Source organism: Ranitomeya imitator, chromosome 6, assembly GCF_032444005.1.
Source record: "Ranitomeya imitator isolate aRanImi1 chromosome 6, aRanImi1.pri, whole genome shotgun sequence".
NCBI lineage: Eukaryota > Metazoa > Chordata > Amphibia > Anura > Dendrobatidae > Ranitomeya > Ranitomeya imitator.
In genome coordinates, this window is record NC_091287.1 from 92,213,830 (window position 1) to 92,236,980 (window position 23,151).

A 23,151-nucleotide genomic window follows, 5' to 3' on the forward strand; every position below is an offset into this window, starting at 1 on the left:
TAGTGCCATATTTGCCAGAAAATCTGCAAATAAACATCTTGTTTCATTTTTTATGGCAAGAAACCGTGGGTAGAGCAGAATGACGAAGCCATTCCTGCCTCCTGTAAATTTCCTTATCCATTGACATTTGGTGCACTTCCAACTTAACAAGCCTAAGGATCAGTTTATTTTAATTTTCTTGCTGTCAGCCAGAGAACCTATTACATCTGAAGATCCTGCGATACCGGCACAGCTTCATCAACATCAAATAAATACCGCAAGAAAAATAAATTGGTAGCGTTGAAAGAGATGATGCTGGCGGGAAGAAAAAAAAAATAAACAAAATTCTTGACACATAGTTTTAACAATTAATTACAGAGCTAAAAATTTACTAGATAGTCACTGGGAAGACTCTGATAAAGCAAGTCAGCTTATACTCGCAGTATGACATATCCCCCGCAAATGCTTATTTCCTTCTGAAAACCTGTACGGCGTTAAGCCCTTTTTTGAAAGCAAGTGTACCATTAAAAGAGCAAGCGGGAAGCATTTTGCATTTCATCTTTTTCTGTATTCTTCCTACTGGTTTCCACATAACTGACAGTGAAAATTAGACATGGTATTAAAATCAGTTACTGAAGTCCTCTGTCTTCCTCTAAGACCAAAGCATGTAATGGTCTAAAGCCGGCTGGAATATAATTGTCATTCAGTACGAGTCTTTCCTAGAAAGTCATGCTTCATTGGAGAAGACTGAGTTTCCATTTGAAATCAACAAATTAATCCGAGACAGGTATCTGAAAGGGCAAGTTTAATAGGAAGCAGCTACTGGGCTCTCAACCATGATAAAATGTTATTGCTGTTCCCCTGTAAATTGGCTGGGAACATATGATACTTTCTGCATAAGAGGCCCATTGCTGTTCGAGAGATATACTGCTGAAGCTATCAAAATGATGACAGTCTGTCAGTCCCCATAATAGGCTGCCAATGGCTTTGCTGTGTGAGCGCTACTGTTTACAATTGGGAACATTCTCCCCGCAGTAATAAAAATAACATAAAAGAAAGCCATTATTGTTACAAAATATGAAATAAAACACTGAATCGCTTGTCATAATTTCAATGAGGAAAAAATGGAATCGCGAAAGGGCTTTAAAGTGTTAAAGCTCATTTTCTTTTCAGTGCTTTGATTTTAATATTACGTGTGGGTTTGATATAGTCACAACAGAAGAAAAAGTACAAAAGCAGTAATCACACTATGCATTCTGAAAATCCGGGGTCAACTGCAATAGAGGCTATACAACAAACAACTATTTCTGGTCGCAAGATCACGATAGAAAAATCATTAAAGTCAAAATCTATAAGTTGGGGAGAACTCTATTCTACTCTGCAATTGAACGATCCACACAGACTGGAATTAAAGGGAACGTGACAGCTGATGCATGCCGTCCGTGGATCATGTTTGAGACTAAAACACTGCAGCCTTTCAGAGAAAAACATACTTTTAAGAGCTGCCGCGGATGGAGCCACACAAGAGACTAATCAGGTAGACTGTAGACTGTTTCCTAGCGGCTTCTCCACCACAGCGTCTTAGAGTTAAAGGGAACCTGTCACCCCCAAAATGGAAGGTGAGCTAAGCCCACCGGCATCAGTGGCTTATCTACAGCATTCTGGAATGCTGTAGATAAGCCCCTGATGTATCCTAAAAGATGAGAAAAAGGTTAGATTATACTCACCCAGGGGCAGTCCCGGTCCAGTTCTGGTCTGATGGGCATCGCGGTCCGGCATCTCCTATCTTCATCAGATGACGTCCTCTTCTTCTCTTCACGCTGCGGCTCCGACGCAGACGTACTTTGTCTGCCCTGTTGAGCGCAAAGCAAAGTACTGCAGTGCGCAGGCACCAGGGAAGGTCAGAGAGGCCCGGCGCCTGCGCACTGCAGTACTTTGCTCTGCCCTCAACAGGAGGGGCCGGACTGGACCGCGACACCAATCGGACCGGATCGGGACCGCCCCTGAGTGAGTATAATCTAACCTCTTTTTCTCATCTTTTAGGATACATATGGGGCTTATCTACAGCATTCCAGAATGCTGCAGATAAGCCCCTGATGCCGGTGGGTTCACCTTCCATTTTGGGGGTGACAGCATGAATTTAGCCATATATGTTTAAAGGGAACCTGTCAGTGCCTGATACATGCGACTTGTGGCTCAGGCAGCATGTATCAACAATCAGGTTTCCTTTAACCTAGTGGGAAACCTCCATTAATTGAGCCTCCAAAAATTATTTATATGACTAAAAATGGACTAAGGTGACATTAAAGAGGACCTTTTACATGCCCCCAAAAACTGAGCTAAATACCGGTAATAAACCACGAAGTCCCCTGATTTTACCACATTTTTCCTTTTTGCCATGTGTTACCCCATAGATGAGATATTCACATTTGTTGTTTTTGGAGCACAGTATGTGAAATCTTTGAAGAAACGGCCAGTTGATCTCTGCAAGCAGAGTCTTCTCTTTTACCCCTCCCCCTCAGATGTTGACAATCATGGCTCCCTCAGAGGGTTGAAAGTGCACGCACCCAGAGAAGACTGAGCAAAAACCCAGATAATCTCTGCAAGCAAAGATTTCACATACTGTGCTCCTAACACAACAACTGTGAATAGCTCTGAAATGGAGAAACACAGCACAAAACTGAATAGAGTGCAAGAATCGGGGGAACTCAGAGATTTTCATTAAGTAGTAATAATCTTTTATATAGCGCTAACATATTCCGCAGCGCTTTACAATTTGCACACATTATCATCACTGTCCCCGATGGGGCTCACAATCTAAATTCCCTATCAGTATATCTTTGGAATGTGGGAGGAAACCGGAGAACCCGGAGGAAACCCACGCAAACACGGGGAGAACATACAAACTCCTTGCAGATGTTGTCCAAGATGGGATTAGAGCCCAGGATCCCAGCGCTGCAAGGCTGCGGTGCTAACCACTGAGCCACCGTGAGAAGGGACAACTCATCTTTAAAATATAGCGAAAAATGTGGTCAAAGATTAGGTAGCCTTGTCAAACCAGCTGTCTATAAGGAAAAAAAGTAATGTGAGACAGGCAGGTTATTAGGGGCACTTTGTGGGACAACCACATTTAAAAAAATTGGAACGGTCATACATTATCCCCATTTTTTCTGAACTATTAATTGGATTTTTATAAAATGAAATAACTAACTCCACAAAGAGCTTATAAATATATATTCAAACTGGGTCTAGAGGTACAATGTATACCCTTATCCAAGACTTCTAATAATTATTGTCCTAAATCTTGTACGCTGCTAAACAGATATTCGCTTTCAAATACTATATATGGATTTCTTTCAGGTATTCGAGTAACAAATGTGGAAAAACAAAGATATCATAGGCAGAAATTTGCGAAAACAAAGATATCATAGGCAGAAATGTATTGGCTTTTCTTACTTGCCTCAACTGCTTTCTAGATATATTCTCACAGCTTTCTACAATGTTACGGATATTGATAAACCAATTATCGCTGATGCAAAACAAATTTCTATTTTATCTCAATTATTCTATGACACACGATAGTTTACTAACCTCACACTTCAATAAAAACTCAATTTCCAGAGCTAATTAGTAGACAGTCCAAGTATAAAATTTAACATCAGCAGTGCCGAACTTCTAAATCTTCTCGGAAAAATGCGACCATAGTGATAAAAAAGGTAACGAGCACTACAAAGGAGAAAAGCTTCAAAAGTCTTCTTTTATACACCCTCCAAATTGGCTAGGAACTTTAGGCTGTGATTACGATTCAAGGCAGTGTTTTTTGAGGAGGGGGTTTCAGCATGATTTTCCTAAATTGTGGTAAAAAATGTAATAAACTTAGGATATCTTCACACTGTCTTTTTCAATGTGGATTTAGACACACAACTGATTTAAAATACACATCAAAAACTGATAAATATTTTTTAAATATTTTTTGATGTGAATTTATGTGAATCCACCTCAAAATTTAAATAGAAAAATTTGGTGTGAATCTACTCAGAGGGCTCATATGTGACAGATATTGTTGAAGAAAATTCTGAAACTCTCTTATTCATCAGCAGAAACCCATGTGCTTGCTCCCGTTATTGGGCCGAGGAGCTGTCAGGATTTCACTGTAAGTCTGTGTTCACATGATGGGTCTGTTTTTGCCGCAATTGTCCGAAAACTAGGTAAAAAGGCGGAAACTTCACAAGGAAAATCACAGTAAAAACAGGCTTTTTTTTCCCTCCGATTCTAGTCCCTAGTATTGGAGCGTGACTGCCAATCTCATCTTCACTTCACTCTTGATCGCGCAATTGTGCATGTCGTTAGCTTTCAGAATTTGTCCATTTTACTGACAGCTAAAGTTTGGTGCATTGATTTGCAGGACTCTGGTCCATCTTCCAGGTCACTAGTCTCTGGCTGCTTGATGGCAGGTCTGCAAATTTTTTATTTTCGGGGATCCACAGCATGACGCATTGATGATGTCACGCTAGCATGGCTAATCATAAGTATGTAGGGAATCTCATAAGGTAAGAGACTTGCAATCTTCTCGCCCAAAGACCAGAGACTACTGACCTGGCTGATGGATCACAGTTATGTGAAGCGAATTGCCCAATTCTAACGACAGGCCATTGATTTGTGATGCTTAATTTCTACATTGGAGGAGCTGTAGAGGAAGTGATCACTTCCTGCCTAATTAACCTACAGGTAACAACTAATCCAAGGGGGTGGGGAATGGGTCAAACAAGACATGATGTAATCAAGGCACACGTCAAAAACAAAGCAAATGTAACAGTCAGTCATTGTCATTTGACAATCAAACATTCAATAAAAATCTTATATGTTCTGGGATCAATATCACCACGGTATTATAAGCTAGCTGTTTCAATTAAGACTTTTAAAATGCTTTTTAACAACTCAAAAAACAAATATATTGCACATACCTGATTCCAAGATTCATAGTTTCCGCTGTTCCAATCATACTAATAGCTAAAAGCATGTTGTTGCAAATTTTTGCTGCCTGAAAATACATTTTATAGAGTCAATTAGTTTGGAAACTCTAGAAGAGTCAGATTAGATTACTAACTCATGAAACAAAACTATAAGTGAGTAAGTCATACCTGCCCTGTGCCAACCTCTCCACAGTAGATCACATTGGCTCCCATACATGTCAATAGCTCTTTAGCTGCATCAAACTCTTGTTCCACACCACCAACCATAAATGTCAAGTTCCCAGATCTGGCGGCACCAACACCTGGCAGAAGAAGACAATGGGAATGATCAGAACAGAACATACATAATACAAAATACAATAGGGTTATAAATGACAACTGGGACTTTATAGAGGATTCATTTCTATTATTTTAGCATACTCTATATTTCCAGCCTTGAACTGTGCTTGTCAGTCTACCACATATATGGGCATACCATATTTTTACAAATGCCTAGCACAGTATTCATTAACCATATTTCAATAAGTAGTAAAGGTCGGTCAGATGGCCGTGGTTTACAAAAACATGGGATGTTCGTTACAAATTGGTCAATCGGTAAAAACAATTTTCTCACTTGACATTTGATCGTAGGTCTTGTTTAACTCTGGGCAATGATCAGGAACGAATATTTGTTCAAATGATCTATGGCTTTTATTAAATTCCCTTTAGGTAATAGAGGAGTTGACACTTAATGAAAGTACTAAAGTTACTTTTTTTTTTGTATGTGTTACTGGTCCAGAGTTTCTGCATGGACAGCGAGATTGCCTTGTCTCTTAGGCCAGTCCTCTTTTCCCTCCGGCTTGTGAGATATTACTGTACCTGGATGTGCACGAATTATGTCATCCACCCAGGCCTATAACCAGTCTCAAGTGGTGGGACGCCGCCTGAGTATTTAAAAACTGCACATCCCTGACTATTTCAAGCTCTTCATGGTCATTATTTTAGGACTGGTGCATCAACCTCGGCAGCTGCTACTTTAGCATTCTAGACCTCACTATCCCAGCATTGCTACAACTCCAGTACATTAGTTGCCGCAGTACTTGCAGTACCACTTGCCGCGATGCCAGCCCTGATGCACCACTAGCCTTGATTCCAGCCCTGCAGTACCACTTGCTGCAATGCCAGCCCTGCCGCACCACTTGCCATGATTCCAGCCCTGCTGCACCACTTGCCGCGATGCCAGTCCCGCTGCACCACTTGCTGCGATTCCAGCCCTGCCGCAAGAATTGATGCAATGCCAGTCCTGCAGCACCACTTGCCGTGATTCCAGCCCTGCCGCACCACTTGCCGCGATGCCAGTCCTGCTGCACCACTTGCTGCGATTCCAGCCCTGCCGCAAGAATTGATGCAATGCCAGTCTTGCCGCACCACTTGCCGTGATGCCAGCCCTGTCGCACCAATTGACGCAATCCAGCCCTGCGGAACCACTTGCCGTAATACAACCTTGCTACAAAAATTGCCGCTGTTTCAGCTCTGCTTCATTTGCCACCATTGTTCCTACTCATCTGCCCTGCCACACTAACAGTGCCTATTCATGCTGCGTAACAACTGTTCATATGGACCAATGGTTTTGAGAATCCACATTCCCAGGTCAGACAAAACCCTCTTGCCTGAGAATGGCCCAATATAAAATGCTCCTTAATGCTGAATAAAAACGGACTTAAAGTTGATATGATAGAACAACATCAGAATTGCTAACAAGGCAGGAAAAATGTGCGCCATCAGGGCTATAAACTTGTGCACCAAATGCCTCTCTTGTAATCATCAAGTGACCCTTGTGTAAACAGGTAACAAATCCAAACAAGCTTTTTCCTGCCCTTGTACATCCATTACACTGGATGAGAAGATGAAGCAGATTAGAACATAAACGCATTATATATTATATATTTTCAGAGATAAATATTTACGAAGTAAGGGATTAGTGAAATCGCTAATTCCTGGAGAAGGCATTCTGAATGTCTAGTGTCCTTTTCCAGTTTCAGTTTTCACTACTTGACAGGAGAAAAAACAGCCCATTAATTACTGGCAATGATACTTTACTGATCCTTTAGCTGTGTTTATCCACAGTGCATAATAATGAATTCGAGTAATCCTGTGATATGACCTGAAACAAATTAAGACGACAATTCAAGCCAGATCTTACAAACAAAACCCAGTATTATCCATCATAGGTCAACAGCTTTTTATCTCGGTTACAAGCCACTAAATAGCTACAGAGAGCCATTTATTAGAGCAAAATTAATGCTGACAACGGCTCTCAGCTGGTTAATTTTTTGACAGCTGCACGCTCTACAAACACTTTAGGTTGTAAATCGCAAAAACTAAAATTACTTGAAGAAAAAAAAAATGCAGTATAAAGAACAATTAATCATTTCAGGGGAGGGAAAACAAGAAAATTAATACTTTTTTTTCCCCCCACAGTGAATTTTATTTAGAAAGTACAACCATCCCTAACTGGCAAGTATGAATGTAAATTCTAAAACCTAAAAAATAAGACATTAGAAACTTACAAAAAAATGTTTTAAAAAAATGTTTATGCCAATTCATTAAGAAACCATCTAAAAGACACGTTTAACTTAAGTAGAAGGCAAGATGAAATTAGATCAGTTGGTAAATGGTTTCACCTTTAGGCCATGTTCACACGTTCCTGATTTCCCTGCTGTTTTTTCTGCACTAAAAGCTGCAGCTCTTGGCAGAAAACGCAGGTCCTTTTTTTGGTGCTTTTTTGGTGCGTTTTTTGATGCGTTTTTTAGTGCGTTTTTTAATGCAGTTTTCTAAGCAGAGTCTGTGTGTTTTCTAGGAAGTTTTTTATGGTTAAAATGGCTGAAATACCCTAACCCTACCCCTATTCTAACCTTAGTGGAAAAAAAAAAAATTCTTAATTTTTTGATTGTCCCTACCTATGTGGGTGACAAAGGGTAGGGGGGGTCATTTACTATTTTTTTTATTTTGATCACTGAGATATAACCTATCTCAGTGATCAAAATGCACTTTGGAACGAATCTGCCGGCCGGCAGATTTGGCGGGCGCACTACGCATGCGCCCGCCATTTTGCAAGATGGCGGCGCCCAGGGAGAAGACGGCCGGACGGACACCGGGAGGCCGGGTAAGTATAAGGGGGGAGATGAGGGCACGGGGGGGCGTCGGAGCCCGGGGGGGTGGCATCGGAGCATGGGGGGGTGGGATTGGGGCACAGGGGGGCAGCCACACTGCAGCGGTTCTGCACCACAAACCGCAGAAAACCCGCAGATATTTTTTTCATCTGCGGGTTTGACCTCACAATGGAGGTCTATGGGTGCAGAACCGCTGCAGTTCCGCAAAAAGAAGTGACATGGTACTTCTTTTTTACCGCGGCTATTCAGCGCGATTTTTTTTTCGCGATTTTCCGCAATGTGGGCACAGCAGTTCCTGTTTTCCATAGGGTACATTGTAATGTACCCTGCATGGAAAACAGCTGCGGACCCGCAGCGGGAAAATCGCGGCGGTTCCGCATTAAAAAAAGGATGGTGTGAACATGGCCTTAGGGAGGCCATAAACCATATTTTGGAAACGAAAAAAAAAGGCGTTTAAGCATATAATTATTGCCCGCTGAAACCAAGCATAGGCACTCGGTGCACCCTTGGTGTGGCCTAATAGTTCACTACACTTCTGTGGTCACTGTAAAACAAGAGTTGTCAATCCAGGATAAGGAAGGTGGAGACAGATGGAAAACTCATGGGGGGGGGGGGGAGGGGAGGTCCATTAAACTTTTTGGCCACACCTAGGGTGCACAGATTTCCTGAGCTTTGTTTTATTAGGGAGTTTTTTAGCAAATGATTATTCAAACTATCATTTCCTTTTCACTTTGAAAAAGGTAGGGTTGACCTCAGCTAAGTTGCTGACCACATAGAAGGTCTAAAAAAGGGAGACTTCTCTTATATGTATGGTATATCTCACTAAACAATCCAAGAATGGTTCTGCTTTCTTGCCAGGAGTATTGTGTACTGACGTTACAATTAGTTTTGTAGGTCTAACCATTAATATAAAATAATTACACAATTTCCATAGATGATGCTCCAAAATCAGTTTCTTTGATATTAGACCCTGTGTAATTCCATGGCAGACTAGGAGGGCATTGTTAAGCAACCCACGATAGATAACCTCGCTCTGTAAAGCCACCGAGATGCCATTGTTACAGAGAATCTGTCAGCAGGTTTTTGCTATACAATGTGAGACTAGTATAATCCAGGGGAAGAGATCTTGATGCCAGTAATGTGTTATTTACTGGGCTTTCTGCCACTCTCTCAGTACAAATCAGTGTTTTATCAGCAGGAGATTATCACTAGAGGACTAGGCGTCTTGTGCCTCCTGATCCAACCATTGATTAGCAACGTTCTGTTGCTATACATAGAAAGCTTCCAATCAGTGGTGTGGGTGGGTTATACACATTTCAATATTCTGAGCTCTGCTAGATCCCCAGCAGAGAAAAATCTGATTCTATCACAACTGCTGCACCAGTAATCTAAGTGACTCATCACTGGAATCGGGGTCTCTGACCCTACATCATGCTGCTGTCAGATTACATAGTGAAACCTTCTTTTAGATTCCATTTAAAGGACCAGCATGGAACCTGGGTCAGTGCAATATAATGTAAGCTGTATGTGACAGCCGTCGCCAGCTGCTGATTGCTGGGCTGCAGCTCCTGAGCCTCTGCACCAACCCTATAACATAATAGTACAATCTTCTGCAGGAACCACTCATGCACCACAAGACTAAGGCCGGCGTCACACACTCAGCGTATGAAAATACGGTCCGTATATTACGGCCGTAATACGCTGAAAAGTCCCGAAAATAGTGGTCCGTAGCTCCTCTGTAGGCAGGGTGTGTCACCGTTTTTTGCGCATGGCATCCTCCGTATGTAATCCGTATGGCAGCCGTAATGCGTGTTTTTATCGCAGGCTTGCAAAACCAACATACCGCTATAGAAGGGATCCATGTGTAAAAAAAACCAAAACATATATATATATATATATATATATATATATATATATATATGTATATATATATATGTATGTCAGGGAGACACATATATGTATATATATTATTACTTCATACAGCGCGAGATAGCAGAAAGCCGGTAATTCAATTACCGGCTTTTGCTTTCTCCTTCCTAAACCCGACATGATATTAGACATGGTTTACATACAGTAAACCATCTCATATCACCATTTTTTTTTGCATATTCCACACTACTAATGTTAGTAGTGTGTATATGCAAAATTTGGCCGTTCTAGCTAATAAGGGGTTAAATGGCGGAAAAAATTGGCGTGGGCTCCCGCACAATTTTCTCCGCCAGAGTAGTAAAGCCAGTGACTGAGGGCAGATATTAATAGCCTGGAGAGGGTCCACGGTTATTGGCCCCCCCCCTGGCTAAAAACATCTGCCCCCAGCCACCCCAGAAAAGGCACATCTGGAAGATGCGCCTATTCTGGCACTTGGCCACTCTCTTCCCATTCCCGTGTAGCGGTGGGATATGGGGTAATGAAGGGTTAATGCCACCTTGCTATTGTAAGGTGACATTAAGCCAAATTAATAATGGAGAGGCGTCAATTATGACACCTATCCATTATTAATCCAATACTAGTAAAGGGTTAAAAAAAAAAAAACACACACACATTATTAAAAATTAATTTATTGAAAAAAATCACAAAGGCTGTTGTATTAATTTATTCTACTCTCAATCCACTCACTGAAGACCCTCGATCTGTAAATAAAAAAAAATAATAAACCAACAATATACTTACCTTCCGAGGATCTGTAACGTCCAACGATGTAGATCCATCTGAAGGGGTTAAAATATTTTGCAGACACGAGCTCCGCTAATGCAGGCTGCTCATTTCTGCAAAACCCCGGCGAATGAAGCTAAATATAGGTCAATGATCTATATTTAGCTTCATTTGCGGTGACCCTCTCCAGGCTATTAATATCTGCCCTCAGTCACTGGCTTTACTACTCTGGCGGAGAAAATTGTGCGGGAGCCCACGCCAATTTTTTCCGCCATTTAACCCTTTATTTTACTAGCTAGAACGGCCAAATTTTGCATATACACACTACTAACATTAGTAGTGTGGAATATGCAAAAAAAATGGTGATATGAGATGGTTTACTGTATGTAAACCAGGTCTCATATCATGTCGGGTTTAGGAAGGAGAAAGCAAAAGCCGGTAATTGAATTACCGGCTTTTCTCTCTAACAGCGCTGCGTATTCCTCGCAAGTCACACTGCTGGTCCGTGTGTAATCCGTATTTTTGGGGCTTCCATAGACTTTCATTGACGTTTTATTTGCGCAATACGGTGACAAACGCAGCATGCTGCGATTTTCTACGGCCGTAGAAAGCCGTATAATACGGATCAGTTTAATACGGCAGATAGGAGCAGGGGCATAGAGAATAATTGTGCCGTATTTTTTGCGAGTTTTACGGACGTAGTTTCTGCGCTCTTACGTCCGTAAAACTCGCAAGTGTGACGCCGGCCTAACACAAAGGGCTTATAGATCGGGTGCCTTAAGATCATTCCCCTTTAATCACTGACCAGTTTAAATCTAGCATCAGGTAAAAAAGCATCATGGTCACCAATTACTGGACCATGAAATATGCACTCCTGAATGAATATGTAATGGGCAATATGAAACATTATATGTAACATTTGGCTACCATGTTTGCAGTATACAACTACTTAATATACAAATGGTATGCAGGTCAACAGATTTATCATCATAAAAAAACAGAGCCGCAAAACCATTAATAACTGACGCTTCGATAATGCTATTGTTTACTGTTGTAATGATGATTTGCTATTATGCCCTAGATCATCACCAGAAACGTGAGCATGTACGGCCATTCCTTATGGAAGCGGATACTGGATGTCATTTAACATTACATTGAGACATACTTTCAACGTTGATACAAAAGACCATCAATTTGTGATCTATATATTAGTCGCTGTTATCAAAGTATAGCGATTTAGACCATAAATTGGGGTTATTCACAGGGGCTCCAGTAATGGAAGTCAATTTCTTATGGTGTTAGGGACAACGATTACATGGGGACCCACTTCCATTGTATCAGGGAGAATACATTTTAGTGTACAGCTTGTAGAACAAATGGATTATACAACTCTACAGAGAGAACAACATGCTCATACTGTAATCCCACCGGGAAAGTATTGAGTTACAATCAATGGCCGCAATTGGGACCAAAATAAGGGAGAATTGACTGTAGCAGACTTCTACCATCTGGACGAGTTGTAGTGTTTGCAATTATGTACATATGATGGGTATTGTGAGGATGAAGTCAATGTATAATGTGCCGGATGCCCAATACTACGCATTTACAAACACCAATTCAAGGTGCAATACATACATCAGTAGCCTGGAAACCAGCCCTTAAAATGTTGAGGAGCTACGCTCATGAATGAATGGGGATGAGGTGGGGAATGTTGTATATCTCCAGTATCTCAAAGCAATCACCAGTGAGCCAAATAGAAAGGTTTATAAAATAAGAAGGATGAAAATTAGTAATTGTGTAAAAAACAACTGGCGGATGAAGAGGAAACAGATGGGATCCATCAACCAGTCAGGCTCGGTCGCCATAATAGAGTAGCATGAGGTAAGTTTTAGGCCTAGTTAAAAGGAACCAGTCATTAGGTTTTCCCTATATAAACCATAGCCACCACATTTAAGTTCTTTCTTGAATAGCAGGTTAGTAACCAGTTGGTAAGTGCCCAGTTCTTTGGTCTAAAAAAGTAAATGTTACAATCCTCCTGCACCATATGCTAATTGTCATAGTTTGGTCCAATTCGGTGTCAGCAGTCTACGTTGAACACCTCCTCGATCCCCGCTATCGGAGGCTCTACTGCTTAGACTGACGGGTGGGATGTCTCCTACGTCCGCCACAGTCTGGTCAAATCTATCACCTGCACAGTAGAGCAACATACTGTGGATGACGTAGGAGCCACGATAATGAAGGCAGGAAGGTCGAAAACGGCAGGGACAGAGGAGGCAACGAGCACAGACCAGCAACATCCATCGGACCAGGCAAATTGGCATATGGCATGGGAGGATTATAAAAAGACTCTTCTTTGATATGCAGCTAGGATTTTATGAACAGGTTAATCCAATAAATTAGGAGAGTATCATTACCCTAAATAAATATAAATATATTTCAAGTAGGTACAATATAAATGTCCAAAAGAGAAAAAGAAACTACTTGAAGAAATTCTCACTCCAATAATATATTAAAATCCATTAAATCTTTTATTTAAACACCAACAAGAACAGAACACAAAAAAGAAAAAATATAAAAACAAGAGGGGCAGGTCAGTATATAAGATTTTTTAGTACAACAAGTCTCAATATTTTATAAATCCACAGCACTGGTTACTTAAGAAAATTTTCATCAATAACTGAAAGGGGAGAGGATAAACATATAGCCCTTTAATCTATTAAATTCCATAAATAACATGTGCCTTTAAAAGACTACTTCACAGTTCTATTTCCAAAAACCACATAATACTCTGTTGCCAATAATTGCAAATAAGTGGCACAATTCCTCAGAAAACCTCCTCCACCCTTGTTTCTTTAAAGAAAAAAAAAAAAACCTCTATGCTTGTTGATGCCAGATTGCTGTGAGCGCCACCCTCTGGTCTGAGCATCGCCACTATGTAGCAGAGCCGATGAAGTTGTGGCAGCTTATAGCCTCCCATGGAGGCTATTGAAGAATGCCAAAAGTAAAAAAAAAAATGTTATTAAAAATATGAAAAAAATAAATAAAAATAAATAAAAGTTCAAATCACCCCCCTTTCGCCCCATTCAAAATAAAACAACAACAAAAAAAATCAAACCTACATATATTTGGTATCGCCGCATACAGAATCACCCGATCAATAAAAAAAATAGAATTAACCTGATCGCTAAATGGCGTAGCAAGAAAAAAAAAATTCAAAACGCCAGAATTAAGTTTTTTTGGTCACCGCGACATTGCATTAAAATGCAATAAAGGGCGATCAAAAGAACTTATCTGCATCGAAATGGTATCATTAAAAATGTCAGCTCGTCATGCAAAAAATAAGCCCTCACCCAACCAGAGAGCATGAAAAATGGAGACGCTACAGGAATCTGAAAAAGGCACAATTTTTTTTTTTAGCAAAGTTTGGAATTTTATTTCACCACTTAGACACCAAACATGTCCAGGTTCTTTTTTTATCTATGAACTCCTAATTACCTGGAGAATCATAATGGCAGGTCAGTTTTAGCATTCAGAGAACCTAACAAATAAGCCAAACAAAAAAACAGTGTGGGATTGCACTTTTTTTGCAATTTCACTGCACTTGGAATTTTTTTCCCATTTTCTAGTACACGACATGGTAAAACCAATGTACAACTTATCCTGCAAAATCCTTATCCTCACATGGCCATATTAATGAAAAAAATTAAAAAGTTATGGCTCTGAGAAGGAGGAGAGCGAAAACCAAAAAAAACTCGGGTGTTAAGGGGTTAAATCAGAGAGTTAGGTCACAAAATATTTAATAACTAACATTTCCCACATGTCTAATTTACATCAGCATAATTTTAGAAAAAAAAGTTTCTTGGTAGGAAATTATAAGGGTTAAAAGTTAACCAGCGAATTCTCATTTTTTCAATATAATTCCCAAAACCTTGCTTTTTTTTTTTTTTTTTAGGGACCAGATTACATTTGAAGTGACTATAATAATAATAATAATAATAATAATAATAATAATAATAATAATTACAGCACTTTAAAGTTTGCACACATTACATTTAAGGGGTCTATCTAACAGAAAATACCTAAAAGTGACACCATTCTAAAAATTGCACCCCTCACAGTACTCCAAACCACATTGAACAAAGTATATTAATCCTTCACATGCTTCATAGTAATCTTTATAATGTGGAAGAAAAAAAATTAACATTTAACTTTAGACCCCCAATTTTTTATTTTACAAGGGTAACATGGAAAAAATGCACCTCAATTTGTGGTTCAATTTCTCCTGAGCATGCCAATAACCCATATGAGGGGGAAAACTACTGTTTGGGCGTATGGTAGGGCTCTGAAGAGGAGCACCATTTGACTTTTTGAATAAAAAATTTGCTGGAATCATTAGCGGATGCCATGTTGCATTTGGAAGAGCCTCTGATGTGCCTAAGCAGTGGATACCCCCACGAGTGACCCCATTTTGGAAACTAGACCCCTCAAGGAATGTATTTAGATGTGTGGTGAGCACCTTGAATTTTTTATTTACACAAGGGTAACAGGAGAAAATGGACTTCAAAATTTGTTGTGCAATTTCTCCTGAGCACTCAGATACACCATATGTAGTTGAAAACTGCTTTTGAGACAGTGCAAAGCTAAGAAGAGAAGACGCGTCATATTGGAGATTCAGATTTTGCGGAAATGGCTTGAGGGTGCCAAGTCACATTCATTGGCATAGCCCCTGAGGTGCCAGAACATCAGAACCCTTCAAAATAGACCCCATTGTACAAACTACACCTCTCAATGAATTTACTTAGGGGTGCAGTGATCTTATTGACATCAAAGGTGGGTCACAGAATTTTATACCATTGAGTAATGAAAAAATAATAATTACATTTTTACCACAAATTTTGTTTAAGCCCCAAATTTTACATTTTCACACTGGGAAATTGGTAAAAATGTGTCCCACAAATTCTGCTGAATGTAGAAATACCCAATATGGCAGTACAGTGCTGCTTAGCCATACAGCGAGACACGAAAGGGCCAGAGCGCTATTTGCCTCCTGGAGCACAGATTTTCCTAGAATAGTTTGTGGACTCTATATGCAGAGCCTCTAACTGCTAGAAGAGCAGAACCCCATTTTGGAAATTATACCCCTTTGGGAATTATTCTACAGGTGTCGTGACAATTTTGACTCCATGGGAGTTTTCCAGAAACAAGCAAAAGTGGATGTTGCAGACTGAAAATTGCAAATTGCCATTGTAGTGACCAGTATTAAAGGGAACCTGTCACCTGAATTTGGCGGGACCAGTTTTGGGTCATATGGGCGGGGTTTTTGGGTGTTTGATTCACCCTTTCCTTACCCGCTGGCTGCATGCTGGCTGCAATATTGGATTGAACTTCATTCTCTGTCCTCCATAGTACACGCCTGCACAAGGCAAGATTGCTTTGTGCAGGCGTGTACTATGGAGGACAGAGAATGAACTTCAATCCAATATTGCAGCCAGCATGCAGCCAGCGGGTAAGGAAAGGGTGAATCAAACACCCGAAAACTCCGCCCATATGACCCAAAACCAGTCCCGCCAAATTCAGGTGACAGAGTCCCTTTAAGTAGTGACCAGTACATTGTGCCCAGCTCATGATTCTGGACACACGAACCCATACATTAGGCAGGCTCTTATCGCTACAGAAATGCCAAACATGTGAACGTTAAATGTGGTTTAGGCACACTGTGGGGCTCAGAAGGGAGAGGGACATTTGGATTTGGGAGCGCAGAAATTTCTGAATTTTTTTTTGGGGGGTGAGGAGCCATTTAGCTTTTCCAGAGCCTTTGTGCTACCAGTAAAATGGAAGCCCCCTATATTCATATTGACGGATGATGGACCTGCGAGGATACTTTTTTGTGGATTGAGTTGAAGTTTTATTGGGAACATTTTACATAATGTTTGGGATTATATTTATCCCGTGCTTTACGCTGAGCAGTTACTTTGGAGTTTCCATCTAAATCTCTGAGTGACACGATTCCGATGAAAACTCCGAAGGATTCATTCACTATAATGAGGCAGCAGAGTTACCTCTGGTCAGTGATGTCCTTTTTTTCAGAAGTGCACAAAACTGTGGCGGACCGTGTTTTTAAGCAAACCTAAAAAGACGGACACTGCTGGATCATAAGCCAGATGGTATCCACAGTGTCTCCATCTGCGTCATCAAAGGGAGTCTTCTGCCGGGGTTTCTGTTGGAATCACATACGTTTCAGAAATTTACACAGAAGCCCCGTAGAGTGCTGTATAAATGTGAGCCAAGCCTTACTGAGATCTTTGGAAGGCAGAATGAACAAATCAAGAATTGGTTTTATTTATTTTTACGCCATTCCTCATGCGGTATAAGTGATTAGACAACTTTATTCTTCAGGTCGGTGCGATTACAGCGATACCAGATTTATCAAGTCTTGTTTTTTTTTGTAACGTTGTTCTACGTGTGGTAAAAGTGATAAGGCGGCATTATTCTCCGGTCAGTACAATTACATAGGTTTTTTGTTTTGGCGCTTCTACACAATAAAAACTATTTTATATATAAAAAAAAATAATAATTTTGCATTCCTGTATTCTGAGAGTTATAACTTTATTTTTCAGCTAATTGAGCTTTATGGCGGCTTGGTTTTTGCAGGACAAGATGAAGTTTTCAGAGATCCCATTTTTATTTACATTAGTCTTTTATCGCGTTTATTCCACTTTATGCTTGGAGGCATGATGACAAAGCATCATTTTTTGCCTTGCTTTTTATTTTTTATGGAGTTCACTGAAAGGGTTATCTGGTGAGACAGTTTTATGGGTCTAGATGCAGCGACACCAAATATGTATACTTTATTTTTTTTCATAAAAATATTTATTTATGGGTAATCTATTTATATAATTGCCTTCTAATGTTTTAATTTCCTGTTCTGTCCAGATGTCACCATATCCCAGAATTTCAAGTGGAGGAAGTTCACGGACTGCCATATTGGACACCCAAGTGATGGGTGTCTCAATACGGAAACTGCTGCTGGTACAACCTATTTCGCGGAACACTGTCGCACCACACACACACTCTCTTTCTATATGCCGTACGCACTACACACACACAGCCTCTTACACGGTACCACCAGCGTAACACTGTCACGAACACGCCGCCGCCGGATCAGCCAAATGATTCACTGACCGCCGCCATTTTTGTACAGGAGGAGTGCATAAGCAGTTTTAATGTGACCGCCGCTATCTGTCTGCACAAAGATGGCAGCGGTCTGATTTACTGCGTGAATTACGTGCAGATGCAGTGAATCCTTTGGCTGATCTCGCCGGCAGATGAGCGACGTGTCTACAGGCAGAGGAAGCCGGTCAGGGGTTTTCCCACGAACGAAAGTTCATTTTAAAAATTGACTGTGTCTGACCGTGTATAGAGCATACCACATCTCCTGGGCAGGGGAGGAAGCAAAAGACAATACTGACATTACAGCAGGGGATCACAGTGGATTCATTATGTGAGGTAAAATATTTCACTGACTGTTTTTAAAAAATATTTCACTTCACAAAATGTATCCTCTGCGATCTCCTGCTGTAATGTCAGTATTGTCTTTTGCTTCCTCCCCTGCCCAGGATCTGTGGTATGTTCGGTACATGTTCAGACACTGACAATTTATAAAATTAACTTTTGTTGGTTGGAAAACCCTTTAAAAATATCAACGCCAACATGGCTCCTCTTAAAAAGTATAAAAAGTACGCCAATGACAATGAAAGCAGCAAAGGCACAACACTGCAGACAATAAAAGGTAAATGAGACTCTTGAAGAGCAACAGCATCGCTGGGACAAAAACAATGCATATGAGCGTAGGCGTCAAGCATGAGTCCCCTAATGCAAAAGTCATTAGATTATCACAGGATGCCATTAGGCAACAACAGCGCCGCATGCCTGCCCCCATCGTGACATTACCACCCTCCCAATGTGATAGCATCGGGCCTCCATCTAGTCATTGGTATAATTGGCGTACAGCCAATGAAAACCCCAAAGACATTATCTCAGTAAATTAGAGTACTTTATAACACCAGCTTGAAAAATCATTTTAAAATCCAAAATATGGGCCTACTGAAATGTATGCTCAGTAAATGCACTCAATACTTGGTCGGGGCTCCTTTTACATCAATTACTGCATCAATTAATGCGTGGCATGGAGGCGATCAGCCTGTGGCACTGCTGAGGTGTTATGGAAGCCCAGGTTGCTTTGATAGCAGCCTTCAGCTCGCCTGCATTGTTGGGTCTGGTGCCTCATCTTCCTCTTGACAATACCCCATAGATTCTCTATGGGGTTAAGGTCAGGCGAGTTTTCTGGCCAATCAAGCACAGTGATACTGTTGTTTTTAAACCAGGTATTGGTACTTTTGGCAGTGTGGACAGGTGCTCCAAAAAGCTTGTTGGCAGAGGGAAGCATGAAGTGCTCTAAAATTTCCTGGTAGACGGCCGTGCTGACTTTGGTCTTGATAAAACACAGTGGACCTACACCAGCAGATGACATGGCTCCCCAACACCATCAATGATTGTGGAAACTTCACACTAGACCTCAAGAAGCTTGGATTATGTGCCTCTCCACTCTTCCTCCAGACTCTGGAACCTTGATTTCCAAATGAAATGCAAAATTTACTTTCATCTGAAAACACCTTGGACCACTGAGCAATATATGTATAAATTATTATTTTGTTATTTATTTTACATATTTGTACTATTTTTTTCAACTTTGTCCCACTATGGGCTTTTACTTTTTGCAGTCTGATCGCTTGTAAAGCGTAGAAATGCAGGAGCATTCCTATGCTTTACAAACTGTCAACGTTGTACGGACAGACAAACTTGTTATATCATGCTCAGAGCATGATCTAGCAAGTTTGCTAGCTCTGGTGACCCGGATGTCGTCATGATGATGTTGCGGAGTCGCCGATCGGAGAGCAGAGGCGGCTCGCTCACTCTGCTTGCCTGCTAAATACGGTGATTGATATTGATCGCAGTATTAAAGGGGGTTAAAGTGACGGGGGCGATGCAAGCACAGTTCTTGCACCGAGTGCCAGCTGTCAGAATCAGCTAACACCTGGCAGCGATTGCATGCACACGGCCTCTATGCGTGCAAAATAGCCATGACGTATCCATACTTCATAGATCGGTAAGGACCAGTCAATAATGATGTATGGATACGTCTAATGTCGGGAAGGGGTTAATCATGTTATACTTCACTCCAAAATTTGTACAATTTGAGGAAACTCATACAGGACAGCTGACAATAATATATCTAGATGACTAAACCTACATTTCTATCTTTAGTAAAACTGATGTCTCTGCAAACCTCTCTCTGCATTGCCTTCATCATTATGATGTGCCTTAATCTCAACATGACTGCTCAGGTTAGTCATTGACTACTGTGCTACAGTCAACACTGCCAACAAAATCCTCAAGGAAGTGGTAGAAAGGTGGCCTTGTGCATTGGGGACTTTAACAAGCGAGTGATTGCCTAGGTTATTATTTTTCAAACCGATAACAGCTAAAACAGTTGTCTACTACTTGGACAACTTCTCATACTCCTTCGCTTCGCCCCCATAAAATAATAAAGCTTAAACTTACCTCCCGTGCTGGTGCCGTTCCTGCAGTGTCCGTATTCGCTCTCCAGCGCTATTGTTGTGACAGGTGATGCTGGCGCCCAATCAGGGCTGGCATCACTGTCGCTGACCTCCTGTAGAATTGAGCAGGAAGAGGAAGTCAGATCAGCTACAGTCCAGACAAATCGAACATGAAGAGGAAGTCCGAAGGTGGAGACATGAAGCCAGCGCTGATTGGGCACTGGCATCACGTGTCACAACAATTGCATGCAAGCCCTGGGACCGCGACTGTCGACACCGTAGGAACAGCGTCGGCATGGGAGGCAAGTATAAGCTTTATTATTTTATCGGCACAAAACATTTTCATCAAGAAGAGGTTGCCCTAGTAGTGGACAAACCCTTTAATGATATCTTGATATCTTATTCCAGAGAAATCCACATTTTTTCTATATGTAAATGAGCTGTGCGCCAGACACTGATCTGCATAACAACCCGCTTCCCGAGATTATTATAAATGGAAGGAGGCTTTACCAGTGTGCCTAACAGACAAGTACCTAACAGACAACAGTAGAACTGAACTTTGTCTTCTTACAAACACATTTGATGCAGTTCTCACAGCTCTGCTGTATTGTAACCCAGTCTGCAAGTGAGATGAAAGCTGAACCTGTAGATGTGTCAGGTACACACATCACACTAGTAATACCCCCTCATATTTCTAATAATCTCTGGAGGCAGATTCTCAAGCAAATCAGTGTCCGGACCACAGATCTTAATAGCTCATTTACATAAAAGAAATATAAGAATTTCACAGGAATAAGACATGAGATTTAAAATATCAAGGTATTATTTTATACCTTCATGCCCATATAGACGGCTTAGGAGGGCTGATCCTACTGCCAGATTCCCTAAAAGAATAAACCGTATATACTCGAGTATAAGCCGAGATTTTTAGCCAATTTTTGGGGGTTGAAAGTCCCCCGCTCGGCTTATATTCGAGTCATACCCAGGGGTCGGAAGCGGAGGGGGAGAGGGGGATGTCTGATAATACTCACCTGCTCCCGGCGCAGTCCCTGCAGTTCCCTGCTTCCCAGGGGCTGCAGCCTCTTCCTGTACTGAGCTGTCACATGGTACCGCTCATTACAGTAATGAATATGCGGCTCCACCTCCCACATGGGTGGAGCCCCATATTCATTACTGTAATGAGCGGTAACGGTGACCGCTCAATACAGGAAGAAGCTGGGGCGCCTGGGAAGCAGGGACTGCACCGTGCCAGGAGCAGGTGAGTATAACGGGGAGGGAAGCACTGCGCTGTGTGATATTCACCTGCTCCTCGTTCCGGCGCCGTGCCATCTTCAGCGTCTTCTGCAGTGACGCTCAGGTCAGAGGGCGTGATGACGTGGTTAGTGCGCGCTCTCTGCCTGAACATCAGTGCAGAAGATGCTGAAGATGGAGCGGTGCCGGAAAGAAGTCAGGTGAATATTGAAAGTGCCGGGGACCTGAGCGACGGAGAGGTGAGTATGTGAAATATTTTTTTTTTAATCGCAGCAACAGCAAACGGGGCAAGTGTCTGTATGGAGCATCTTATGGGGCCATTATTAACCTTTATGGAGCATTATATGGGGCTCCTGATTCAATATGGATATTCAAAAACACTTAACCTACTGAATGTCTCAATTAATTTTACTTTTATTGGTATCTATTTTTACTTTTGACATTTACTGGTAGCTGCTGCATTTTCCACCCTAGGCTTATACTCGAGTCATTAAGTTTTCCCAGTTATTTGTGGCAAAATTAGGGGGGGGGTCGGCTTATACTCAGGTCGGCTTATACTCGAGTATATACGGTACTTGTCTGCAGCAGTGCAGGCCCAGCAACAACCATGCAATAAATTTGAGAATTTAGTGCATGTATTGTATCATTATCTAGTTATTAAAAATAAATTTTTCTACATGTGTCTTTTGTCTAATGGTACAAAATAAAAAAGTAATAAAAGTCTCAAATAGATATAAAACAATCAAAGAAGCAAAAAATCATCATTGCATATGGTCACAGAAGATTTAATCTCAAATAGAAAAATATTGAGTGAATGTATACCATACAAATCTTCAAATTTTGTATATTAAGAAATTTCTGTATGTTACATATCTTCTATCCAGTAATGTTGTAGGAGGAACAGTATATGCTGATATACAGAAAGATACTGCATAAATGCAAAGAGAAATACATTTAACCCGGTGCCACCATAAACATTAAATCACAATGTTTGCTGAAAAGAGCCAATCTGCTTTCACCAGACTCACAAAAAGAGGGTGCCAATGGGACCCTGCAAAGCGTCTAAACCATCTTTAAAATACAATTGTTGTAATCATTTTCTACAGATGCAGTCTCACAAGGGGCTGCTGTCACAGGGACCATTTACGACGTATTATGGTGTCTCTATTGTTTACCAGCGACATTCGCTAACCAGGCGACAGCTGGGACTGAAAGCTGCTACTCAAGGAACAATATAATCCCGTGAAAGCAATCAACAAATTTAAGGGTGTTAATTAACTTTACACTTTATCATGTTCAATTAGTTGTCTTTTTTAGCGGCGATTGCCCGGCACAATCAGTTTAGAGCGTGCCATGTTTGATTTGTAAGTGATCACAGTTTTAGCCGCAATGTCAGATGTTCTCTTGGGTTTTGGTGACACAGACGAACGACTTGCACACATGCTCAGCAATGGGATGATCTGGTTTAATATAAACCACCATAACAGAAACCCTTGTTAACACATGCTGGTCAATGTCCAGTATAGG

General features: G+C 41.1%; 1 protein-coding gene across 1 annotated transcript in view; it reads right to left on the bottom strand.

The window, feature by feature from the left end:
• The window catches only part of HIBADH (3-hydroxyisobutyrate dehydrogenase), a 172,044-nt gene that overhangs the window by 21,695 nt on the left and 127,198 nt on the right, over window positions 1-23,151 (bottom strand). The window contains exons 5-6 of the mRNA XM_069729915.1: window positions 5,121-5,254; window positions 4,944-5,020 (exon numbers count right to left, since the gene is read on the bottom strand). Coding sequence (XP_069586016.1) covers window positions 4,944-5,020; window positions 5,121-5,254 — 211 coding nt within the window. The remainder of the gene's footprint in view (window positions 1-4,943; window positions 5,021-5,120; window positions 5,255-23,151) is intronic.